General features: G+C 42.6%; 1 protein-coding gene across 1 annotated transcript in view; it reads right to left on the bottom strand.

Annotated features, from left to right (window-relative positions):
* Window positions 1-9,361: 9,361 nt before the first annotated feature.
* dnajc27 (DnaJ (Hsp40) homolog, subfamily C, member 27) overlaps window positions 9,362-12,578 on the bottom strand; it is a gene marked incomplete at its 5' end in the record, with an annotated part of 56,335 nt that continues 53,118 nt past the window's right edge. Inside the window, 3 exons of the mRNA XM_043696736.1 lie at window positions 9,362-9,785; window positions 11,007-11,164; window positions 11,717-11,839. Coding sequence (XP_043552671.1) covers window positions 9,653-9,785; window positions 11,007-11,164; window positions 11,717-11,839 — 414 coding nt within the window. The remainder of the gene's footprint in view (window positions 9,786-11,006; window positions 11,165-11,716; window positions 11,840-12,578) is intronic.

Raw genomic sequence — 12,578 nt, 5'->3', positions numbered from 1 at the left:
TGGGCAGCCAACTCACGAGCTCATTGGTTGACATCAGACAGTGGTGATGACGCATTTAGCTGCAAGGCTGGAATCTTGGAGATGCTGCCTGACCTGCTGCGCTTTTCCAGCAACACATTTTTAAACTGGAATCTTGGAGAGTAAAGATCACCGATGTGCAATTCCGATACCCTCACACCATGAGACCATCCATCTTTCACAGTGTACTAAATCAAACCACTCATAGTACGATCATGCAGAGAATCCTATTTCGATCTGGGGAAATCCGCATTGATCAGGGTGAAGTGTTATTATTTAAAACGATGATTTGGAAAAATCTTCCCTTTTTCATCAAGTAAGAAAACGATGAAAAGAAATTTGACAGACCAGTTCAAAACAATAAACCGAATACCCTGTATTCCCATTGGTAGAAGGCTCACTAATAGAGAACACAAATGCAAGGAAATTGGTAATAACTTCAGTAGCATACAAAGCAAACTTTTCTTCAGTGATTCAGTTTTGGCATGCATTGTTTGAGAGTGTGATAAAGCCAGGATCAATCGAGGCATTCAAAATGGAATTTAATATTCATCTGAAAACATAGACATATAGAAACACAGATACATAAGCAAAGAACGTAGACGCAGGAAGAAACCATTCTGCACTTCGAAACTGCTTTGCTATTCCTCACCATCATGGTTGATCGTCCAACTCAATACCCTAATCCCGCTTTCTCCCCTTAATCCTGGATCCCATTTGTCCCAGGTTCTATACCTAGCTGCTTCTTGAATACATTCAATGTTTTGAAATCAACTACTTCCTGTGGTAATGAATCCCACAGACTCACCACTCTTTGGGTGAAGAAATGTTGCCACATCTCTGTCCTAAATGGCCCACCCTGAATCCTCAGACGGTGAACCCTGGTTTTGCACACACCTACCATCAGGAACATCGTCCCTGCATCTACCCTGTCTTGTCCCATTAGAATTTTATAAGTTTCCATTAGATCCCCCTCCATTCATCAGAATTCCAGTGAAATGGCATAGTGGCTCAATGGTTAGCACTGCTGCCTTGGATGACGAGAACAGAGAAGCTTCTTGTCAAAAGGAAGAAGGCAGCTTATGTAAGGTGGAGGAAGCAAGGATCTAGCACAGCGTTAGAGGATTAGAGTCTTTAGAGAAAAGGAACAGGAATTGACTTCACCACAAGAAATAACATCACCACAGGAAATGACATCACTGACCCAAGAAACCCAAACATATAAGTAGAAAGCAGGAATTTTCAGCATTGTTTCGTCTGAGACCCACTGAAAATGTTACATAGTAGGGTAACGAAACGTCTGTAAATAAACCTTGCAGCTCAGCGAGCAAACCTACATCCAAAACCTCAACCTGAGCTACAAATCTGCCCAAAACCTGCTGAGGCAAAATAGATGTCTGACACCAACAATCTGCCAAAGTGTGTCAGTTTGAGAACTCATGGCATAGATGTGTGCACAGACAAGGATTGCTGTTCTGTCACAAGCATTAGACTTTGTTCATCATGTTAGCACCATGGTTTTAAAAGCAGCATTAATGTTAGAGAAGGAAAAGGGTGGCTCTGATTCAACATGACTAGAAAGACAGGAGTGAGGTATGCCTATGAATGGTCACTCTACCTCAGATGGCTTCCTTCTTTAAAGACTGTAATTTCTCCTCCCACATGGTTGAAGATATCTTCCAACGCATCTCATCCACATCCCGTACCTCCACTCTCAAATCCCAACCCTTCCACCGCAACAAGGACAGAACTCCCTGGTCCTCACCTTCTACCCCACCAACCTCTGCATAAACTGCATCATCTGCCGACATTTCCGCTACCTACAGACCCCACCACCAGGGATATATTTCCCTCCCCACCCCTATCCACTTTCCACAAAGACGGTTCCCTCCGTGATTATCTGGTCAGGTCCACGCCCCCCAAAAACCCACCCTCCTATCCTGGCACCTTCCCCTCCAGGAATTGCAAAACCTGCACCCAACCTCCCCCACTCACCTCCATCCAAGGCCCCAAAGGAGTCTTTGACATCCATCAAAGTTTCACCTGCACCAAATGTCATTTATTGTATCAGTTGCTCCCTTTACATTGTGGAGACTGGACGCCTTCTCGCAGACCGCTTTAGGGAACATCTCTGGGACACCTGCACCAATCAACCCCACCGCCCCATGGTCGAACATTTCAACTCCCCTCCCATTCTGTCAAGGACATGCAGGTCCTGAGCCTCCTCCATCACCTCTCCCTCACCACCTGACGCCTGGAGGAAGAATGCCTCATCTTCTGTCTCCGCACACTTCAACCCCAAAGCATCAATGTGGACTTCACCAATTTCCTCATTTCCCCTCCCCCCAGTTCCAATCTGCCAGCTCAGCACCATCCTCATGACCTGTCTCGCCTGTCCATCTTCCTTTCCACCTATCTGCTCCACCCTCCTCTCTGACCTATCACCTTCATCCACCTACTGCACTCTTAGGTACCTTCTCCACAGCCTCAGCCCCCTCCGATTTATCTCTCCACCCCGGAGGCTCCCAGTCTCATTCCTGATGAAGGGCTCCTGCCTGAAATGTCGATTTTCCTGCTCCTTGGATGCTGCCTGACCTGCTGTGTTTTTCCAGCACCACTCTAATCTTGACTCTGATCTCCAGCATCTGAAGTCCTCACTTTCGCCTCATGATTCATGGACAAACCATTTGCAAATTATTTGAAATCTTGGCATTTTATCATCTTATCCTGGTCTTTTCAGCACTTGCAGAATTGTCCATTAGCAAAAGAAGTCAAACAACATGGAGCACAGAAAATTGGCAATATTTAAAGATATACACGTGAATGCAAGGAGTCTCGTGAATGAGCTGAAGGCACCAATCAATACATGGCAGCATGCTATCATTTCCATAATGGAAACTTGGCTTGAGGAGAGGCAAGGATGTCAGCTCAACATCCTTGGTCATGAAACTTTCAAGCAAGATAAGGTAGGGGATAAGAAACATCAATCTCAAAACATCTTAACATCAATGATTGGAAAACTGATGGAGGCAATAATATGGGAGAAGGTAAATATATACTTAGATTAAAATAAGTTAATACTAGACAGTCAACATGGTTTTGTCAAAGACAGGTCACATCTGAAAAGTTTAATTGAGTTATTTGATCAGGTGATACTAGACAGTGGAAAAGGGTAACGATGTGGATGTTGTACATTTGGATTTTCAGAAAGCATTTGTTATGGTGCTGCATGGCAAATTGGTTAGCAAATTAGAAATGTTTGGGATTGATAGGTCCTTAGCAGCATGGATGAGAAATTGACTAAAAGGTAGGAAATATGGGTGGGTATAGACAATTGGAGACAAATTGAATGTAATGTTGCCCAGGAATCAGTATAGGGACCCCTGCCTTTTCTGATTTATATACACAATTTAGAGATGGGTGTTGAGAGCAAAATCTCTAAATTTACAGATCACACTAAGTTCGGGAGAATAGTGAAGTGTGAAGATGATGCTGAATGATTTCAGAAGGACACTGACAAGTTGAGCAAATGAACACCTTGCAAACAAACATAAATACAGAGAAAGTGAGGCAATGCATTTAGATAGAAGAAACATAGACAGACAATACAGGCTCAATGATGCAACTTTGAGGGGAGCACAGGAGCAGAGGGACCTTGGAGTTCATGTGTACGACTGATTCTCTGAAGGTGGCCAGGCAAGTTGAAACCATTGTTAAGGAGGCTTAAAGAATCCTTGGGGTTATAAATAGAGGCATAGAATATAAAAGCAAGGAAGTGATACTACACTTCAACAAATCATTGGTCAGACCACACTTGGAGCATGGTGTTAAGTTCTCAGCACCTTAGTTACGGAAGGATGTTAAATCTCTGAAGACAGTTCAAAGGAGACTTATTAGAATGATACCAGGAATGAAGGATTTTAAATACAAGGAAAGATTAGAGAAATTGGGCTTATTCTCCTTTCGAAAATTAAGAGGTAACCTTATTGAGATGTTTCAAAATGATGAAAGATTTTGATAGAATAAAGAAGGATATTCTATTCAATCGTGAACACTTGTTTCATCCTGATTTTCAGATTTGAGAATTGCAGATCCAAAGAGAAGAACATAAAGTCACTGGTGTTCAGCACAAGCTATTCTTTGCATAGGAGATTGCTTAGAACTGTGAGTTCTTGAATAAGTATGAGCAGCCAGTGCATAACAAGTCCAAAAGAGAGGGCACTATTCCAGATTTAGTTGTAGCAAATGAAGCTGGGTAGGTGGATGAAATAGCAATTTGAGGATAATACAATTATATTGAGCATCATAATGGAAAGTAACAAAGGTACAATAGGAACTCCAAATTGGGCAAGGCAAACTTTATAAGGCTGAAAGAAAATCTGGCAGCATTGGGACAGGTTACAGCTTCTTGAAGGAAAGTCAGTGACAAATAAGTGGGTGGCATTCAAAGTGAGATTGAACAGGCAGAGTGGTATGTCACTAGTATATTTACATACAGATGAGGAAGGACACCACTTTGACTGGGACAACACATCCATCCTAGGGCAAACAAGCAGAGACACACACGAGAATTCCTAGAAGCATGGCATTCCAACCAGAACTCTATCAACAAACACATTGACATGCATTCCATTTACCAACCCTTGAGAAAAATAACAGGAAATGACATTACCACAGGAAATTACAGCATCAACTCAAGGGAAACCTAAACACATAAATAAAAAGCAGGCCATACCACGAGAGCTTCATTCGGAGGCTCATTGCTGATGTTACCTGGTATGGTGATGAAACATCTGAAACTGGACTTTCCAGCTCAGCGAGCAAACCTACATCCATGTAATAGTCAATGGATCATTTTATGAATGGAAAACAGCTTCCTGTAGTATTTTACAGGGATCAATGTTGAGTCCCTTCCTGTCTGTGATATATATTAATGATTTAGACTTAAACATAGGTTCCATGATTGGGAAAATTTCAGATGATCCAGAAATTGCTCAAATGGTTGAATCCGAAGAAAATGGCTGTCCACTACAGGATGACATCAATGGTTCAGCTGAGTGGGCAGAAAAGTGGCAATGGAATTCAATGCAGAGAAACATTTGGGGAGGGCAAACAAAGCAAGGGAAAACACAATAGAGAAGGCAAAAAGGTAGTGGGAGATTTTGGAGTGCACATCCACAAATTTCTGAGGTTGAAGGGCAAGTGGAAAGGTAACAAAGATGGCAAATGGGATGCCTTCCTTCATTATGAGAACAACCATAAGGGGAACAACCATTTTCTATCCAACCTATTCATGCCCCTCAGAGTCTTAAAACTCTTTTTGTATACAGTTCTGGTCACATGATGGAATAATATAATTGGTCCAGAAAGACTACACAGGAGATTTCCAATAATATTGCAATGTCTTAAAAATTGCAGGTGCAAGCAAAGATTGGGTAGACTAGGTTGTCTTCCTTAGAAGAGGCAGAAGGTGATTTAATTATGCATACAAGGTAACATAGCGTTTGGATACAGAGGACAGACAGGACTCGTTAAAGCTCTGGTTAGGCTCCATTTGGAGTACTGTGTCCAGTTTTGGTCCCCACACCTCAGGAAGGACAAACTGGCACTGGAGCGTGTCCAGCGGAGATTCACACGGATGATCCCGGGAATGGTAGGTCTAACATACGAGGAACGGCTGAGGATCCTGGGATTGTATTCATTGGAGTTTTAGAAGATTAAGGGGAGATCTAATAGAAACTTACAAGATAATGCATGGCTTGGAAACGGTGGACGCTAGGAAATTGTTTCCGTTAGGCGAGGAGACTAGGACCCGTGGACACAGCCTTAGAATTAGAGGGGGTAAATTCAGAACAGAAATGCGGATATATTTCTTCAGCCAGAGAGTGGTGGGCTGTGGAATTCATTAATCTACAAAGCTATGGATCAGGTCATAGAGCTGTGCAGCATGGAAACAGATTCTTCAGTCAAACTTGTCCATGCTGACCAGATATCCCAAATGAATCTAGCACCATTTGTCAGCATTTGGCCCATATCCCTCTAAACCCTTCCTGGTCCATACACTCATCCACATGCCTTTTAAATGTTGTAATTGTACAACAGGTGCTGGGAAGTGAACACTTTTATTTGGCTGACACAAACATGATGGGCTTAATTACTTCCTTCAGTGCGGTAACATTTCCGTGGTTCTAAATGCAGCTTCACAACCAAAACACCATTCAACTAAGGATTTCCTCCACCATGCAGGAGACCAGAAGGTTGTCATGCCACACCAGAAGGTCCTAATGGGAGGAGGCCCATGTGCCATGGCAGGAGATTGCCACACCAAGGCCTGGAGACCACTACACCAGGCGAGAGGTCTCTGCACTAGGTCAAGATTCATTGCCAGAGGATGGGAATCGTCATTTGCTAGATGCCAGAGATCATCACCGGAAGTTGGGAATCATCATTTGCCAGATGTGGGAATCACTGTTCCTTGCTAGAGGTCGCTGGAGGTTGGGAGTCGTCAAAGGCCAGAGATCGAAGGGAAGAAGGAGATAAAGGTAATAAAAACACGAGGAGGAAGAGAATGTGAAGAGAACAAAGAAAAGGTGAAAAGAATAAGGGTGGGCAGAGCAGATGAGCTCCAGCTGGAGCACCCTTCTCCGTTACCATCTTCCCAAAGGTAGCCCAAAAGAACATCCTGATCTTCAGACTAAGAACTATACAACCTTCTGGATAAAAATATGTTCAACACTTTCAGACTGTGAACTCACTCCCATTTCTTCCCTTTCTTTTAGCTTTACTTACTGCATTCTCTGTCACCATGTCTTCCCTCCCCTCCCCCCACTCCAATGTTCTATCTTTTCTTTCCAATTTGGCAGTTAGACACACCATTGTTCTGCCATTCTCATCATTTAATCTGCACTGTCAACATCCTTTCTCCCCCAGCAAAACAACCCCATCCCCACTATTGCATAAATGCTGCCCCCTCCACACTTCACATCAGCTTTGATGAAGGGTCATCTTGACTCGAAACATTAACTTGTTCTCTCTCCACGGATGTTACCTGACCTGCTGTGATTTCCAGCATTTTTTTGTTTTCAGCAGAAGAAAAATAAACTGCTTTTGCTAGCAACAGGAGTTTAGTGACACAGAAAGCCAGCAGCATCTAGAAGAGCTATGTGTATGACTTATTCAGAATGAAGAGGCTGTTAGCAGCTGAAGTCCTGTTAATAGTAGTCTCCAAAGCATTCAATGCTGGAAAAATGCCATGATTTGTTTTGAAGGAAACTCCAGAAGCAGAAAGTTTTAAATAAGCATTAACTAAGAAATGAGCAACATTTTAGTTAAGAAACTAATTAAGAGATGAACTAAACAAAATAGCTCTGGGTAAATGCAAAAAATTGCTGAAAATAATTGATTATAGTCATGCCAACTGATCAAGCAGCTTTAAGCTGGAAGGCATGGTGACCCTTCACTGAGACCTGGGTGTATGCAAGGTTGTTGTGAATGTTGAATCTTATTTTCTTATATTTCTAATAAGACTGCTTGAAAGAGTTATTGCTAGGTGCACGTTTTCCTTCTGTTACATAATAAAACTTTATGTTATTTGGGTAAGGAAGGCTTTCTACATCGGGAAGACAGGATGCCTTCTTGTGGATCGTTTCAGTGAACATCTCTGGGACACCGCAACCACCAACGCCACCGCCCCGTGGCTGAACACTTCAACCCCCCCCACCACTCCATCAAGGACATATTCCGCCTTGGGTCCCTGCAACAACATGGGATAAATGCGGATTTCAACAGCTTCCTCATTCCCTCTCCCCCTACATTATCCCAGTCCCAAGCCTCCAACTCGGGACCGCCCTCCTGACTTGTCCATCATCTTTCCCATCTATCAGATTCACCCCCTCCAGCCTAGCACCTTCTCCCTCACCTTCATCTATCGCTTTCTCAGCTCCCTTCCCCCCAAACGCATCCCCTCCCAATTATCTCTCAGCCCCCGGCCCACAAGCCTCATTCCTGAAGAAGGGCTTACGCCTGAAACGTTGATTCTCCTGCTCCTCGAATGCCGTCTGACCTGCTGTACTTTTCCAGCAACAGACTCTTGACTCTGTTATTTGCTTAAAGATATGTTGGCAACTTTCTTGTGAATATATTTAGTGATGGACTCCCGTGGTAAACAAAACTTGTGGTTTCTCAAGCTGTGTCTCACATTGGGATCTGAATTCAGTATTACATCAGCTGAAATTGGAGCAGACTTCATGTGCAGACAGAAGCCAAAAGGGATGGATCAGCTGTTAAACCAGCTACTACTACCAAGTGTTTTGGTCATATGTGAAGAATACATGTGTCACCTGTAACGGGTCAATAATACTGTACTTTCACCAATAATAAAAAAACAAAGCAGGAAAATCCCCCAAGTCAATACAATCAACTTTCAGTAGTTACTAAGGCATAAACTTTGAGGAGGGCACGGTGGCTCAGTGGTTAGCACTGTTGCCTCACAGCACCAGGAATCTGGGTTCGATTCTAGCCTCTGGCAACTGTCAGTGTGGAGTTTGCACATTCTCCCTGCGTCTGCATGGGCTTCCTCCGGGTGCTCTTGTTTCCTCCCACAATCCAAAGATGTGCAGGTTAGGTGGACTGGTGTGCTTAATTGCCCACAGTGTTCAGGGATGTGTACGATAGGTGCATTAGCCATGGGTAAAATTAGAGTAATAGGGTAGGGGGAATGGGTCTAGGTGGGTTACTATTTGGGGGTGGGTGGATGTGGACTTGGGGGCTAAATAACCTGTTTCCACACTGTAGGAATTCTATAATGAAATAAACCAGCAGACCAGAAATGAAAGATGATGAGCACTTCAACAATCATTGAGTGACCAACATCTCAGTGGTGAAGGGTTTGAACTTCATTCAAAGACAGTTGCAGAAAATGGAGTTTGGGATGCAGGTATTTGTGTCAGTCCACAAAAAAGATGATTTTCTGAAAATAAAATCACGTGGAAGACCATGAGAAAATGACTCATCTGTTCTTCCGCTATGAGCAGCATTAGAGACGAATTAAGTCGTGTCACTGCAGCATGATGAGAATCTCGGCAAACAGTGTTGAGGCTCTTTGAACAGGAAAAGTGAAGCTTTATGTACTGAAGGAAGGAGGCTGTTAAATAGGGCACCTGAATTAGGATATCATGTGCTAAGGTGGAGAGAAGTAATACAATATTGATCCAATGCTCATCTCTGCTTGTTGAAGGTCTTGCATTCAGCACATCTCAATTTCCTTTCAATCTCTAACTCAACCTAGAATACATATCTCCCTCAACAGTAGACCTGTTTAATACTCTTCGTATGGCCCAACATCTCCGAACTTCTTTCCCTTTAAAGGACATTGCTGCAGCTTGCCTTTTTTTTAAACATGGTGTTTACAGTGAACAGGTTATATTAACAAGTGTAAGAAATACAACAAATCTTAATGTTCAGGTTTATTAATCCTGAAACCAACATCCAATTATTAAGTCACTGACTTCTTATTTACACCAAGATCTGAATTACAGATAGTGCAACACTCAGTTTGGACAAAGACAATTTCATCTCTGTTGTCAGAGTCAAAGTGGACCTTGATGGTACGGGACCTTGATGATACTCCCCTTTACTACTTGATGTTTTTCAGCAACACAGTCCGTGCATTGACGACAGCTTTGAAGGCATCTTCACTCCCTGGTGCAAGGCACTTGTCTGGATGAAGCAGCATGGCCATCTTCCGATAGGCTTTGTTTACCTCATCCCTGTAAAATTGACACAGTCTCAGGGTCCACAATTACCCTCTGGCACACACAATATGGCCATGAATGCAGCTTTATAAGACTTTGGTTAGGCCACACTAGAGTACTGCATTCAGTTCTGGTTGCTACATTACAGGAAGGATGTGGAGGCTTTGGGAGAAGATACAGAAGATTTACCAAAATGCTGTTTGGATTAGAGGGTATAAACTATAAAAAGAGGCTAGAAAAACTTGGGTTGTTTTCTCTGGAGTGGCAGAGACTGACAGGAGACTTGATAGAAGTCCATAAGATTATGAGATGCATAGATAGGGTTGATGGTCAGAATCTTTTTCCTCGAGTTGAAATGCCTAAAACTAGGGGGCATGCATTTATGGTGAGAGAGGAAAGTTCAAAGGAGATGTGAGGGGCAAGTTCTTTAAACACAAGAGAGTGGTAGGAGTATGGAACACGTGACCAGGGGTAGTGGTGAAGGCAGATAAAATAGGGCCGTTTAAGAAACTTTTAGATAAGCACATGAATATGCAAGGAATGGAGGGATATAGACCAAGGGCAGGCAGAAGGGATTAGTTTAATTTGGAGTCATGTTTGGCACAACATCATAGGCCGAATGGCCCATTGCTGTGCTGTACTGTTGTATTCTGTTGTATCATAAGGAGCAGAAATATTTTGGGCACAACACAGTTCTGATATGAAAAGGTCTACCCTTTTTCTAACACTTATGGGGCATTTATTCTTTCTCACTATTTCAATTTTTGTGATCCCATCGTCAGGTTAGAGCACCAAAGTGGCATTGTTACTGGACCAATGACATGAGATTGAACATAATCCATATGTGACTTCAAATGTCACCAGGATAACCTGAATATAAGATCAGGAATCATTGGTTTTCTCTAATCCAGAAAGCTGTTAGTGTCCTGTTTTTAAGCTTTTTCAAAGTATATACAAGGATAATCGATTTTGGGTACCAAGTGAATTAAAGGATATGGAATACTGCAAGAAGGTTAAATTAATGAAAATATTAGCCATGGTCCTGTCAAATGATGAAACAAGCTCAAAGGGCGAAACAGTCTATGCTAACTCCTATTTCTTAAGTTCCTATTTATATGGCAATACTGCCTGTATTGTCCATGACCTGGAACTGGTATTAATCCACATGCAGGCTGTACTCTAATGGGAAAGTTTCTTTTACTGCGTGATAATAATATGTAGGTGAGTTTACTTTACCTAGAGGCTCCAGGCTTCATTCCCAAAATTTCCCAACTATCCTTGCTGTTGCGTATCCTGCGGATGGTGTCTGCCTGCTCCTTAGTAAACCCTAAGCTCACACTGGACTGAGGCCGTTTACCATTCTCACACAAATCCAGGATTGCTGAGAAGAATGCCTGGAATCAGACAGAATGTAGAAAAAAGGAAAATAAGGATTAAACAGGAATTTGACACAGTACTCTTTGTAGATCATGTCACACAGTAGATATTCTGCTGCCCGGTTTTTGTAGCATTCCCAGGAATCACATGCCACTCCCTGGGAATCACAGCACAGACTCCAGGGGAATTGTGGCGTGTACTCCTGGGGGATTCACAGCGTGTGTTCCAAGGGGAATTGCAGCATGGCAAACCCAGGTAACACCGCAGGGTGTTCCGTGGAATCACAGCATGATGATCGCTGATCTCAGGAATCACAGTGTACAGGTCCTGGAGAATCATTATGTACCACTCCCTGGAATCACCATATGGGGAGAATTTTTGATGGTGGTGGGGATGAAGGGAGTTCTTTATTGTGCCCAAAATAGGGAACAAGAATGTTCTCTGATCACAGACATATGAATAGACCACAATCTGTGGCTTCTTGCTCCCAGGTGTTTCTTATCATCATCTAACCCTGCAACTTTCCTCTGGTGGCTAGCTCATTGGAATGATTCCAGCATATGTGGTACCTGGAACATCTCATTAACGCCCTCTCCAGACTGCGCCGATGTTTCAAAGTAGTGGAACCCTCGGCTCTCTGCCCAAAGCCGTCCCTCACTCTCATCGATCACACGCCGTTTCCCACAGTCAACCTAGAGAAAGGAAAAAAAACATAAGAACAGGAAAAGAAGGCCCGCTCCACTTGCAGTAAGCAAGGGCTTTCATTTCATCAATTCATTTTGTGATGAAATAGGTGATACTTTTGAATTTCTTTTCTAATTACGTAATAAAGCAATACTTTCCATGCCTTGGACAAGTATAGCACAGGATGTCTTACAGAGCACACCTTCCGTTACACTGTCTCCATCAAATACCCCCATGACTATTCAAGTATTGGACTTGAATAGTCAGTTTATTTCCATAGTGGAATTCTTCTGCTTTTCATGAACATGATGTAACTTGTCAATTTTCCACATTGCCAGGTAGATGCTGCACTGCAATCATTTAATCACATCCACCGTTTTCACAGCAGCCAGCATTTCAGCAATTCGTGTACTTTTATCTTCTCAGCGTCCTTAATAAAAGGATTCTTTTTCTCATTTTTACTTATCTCAAAATTTTGGAAACAACAGGACTCAAATACCTACCAGGAAGTTTAGCATATGAATGATGACCAAAAAATAATAAATTTCAAACTCTTCTGGTCACTCAATAAGTTGTCATTTGTGTAGGTTTAACTTCACTAATGCTTTATTTCCCCTTACAGTAGTGAATCACAGCGTTGTTCGACCCTGGTACTAAATTCCGATACGACAGAGCTCACATCTGATGCTACATGACTGCATAATCAATTCAATCAATCAATCAAATTTTGCAACTGTTCTGTCTCTT

This window comes from Chiloscyllium plagiosum, chromosome 9 (genome assembly GCF_004010195.1).
Source record: "Chiloscyllium plagiosum isolate BGI_BamShark_2017 chromosome 9, ASM401019v2, whole genome shotgun sequence".
In the NCBI taxonomy this organism is placed as follows: Eukaryota; Metazoa; Chordata; class Chondrichthyes; order Orectolobiformes; family Hemiscylliidae; genus Chiloscyllium; species Chiloscyllium plagiosum.
This window is presented reverse-complemented; position numbering and strand designations above follow the sequence as displayed.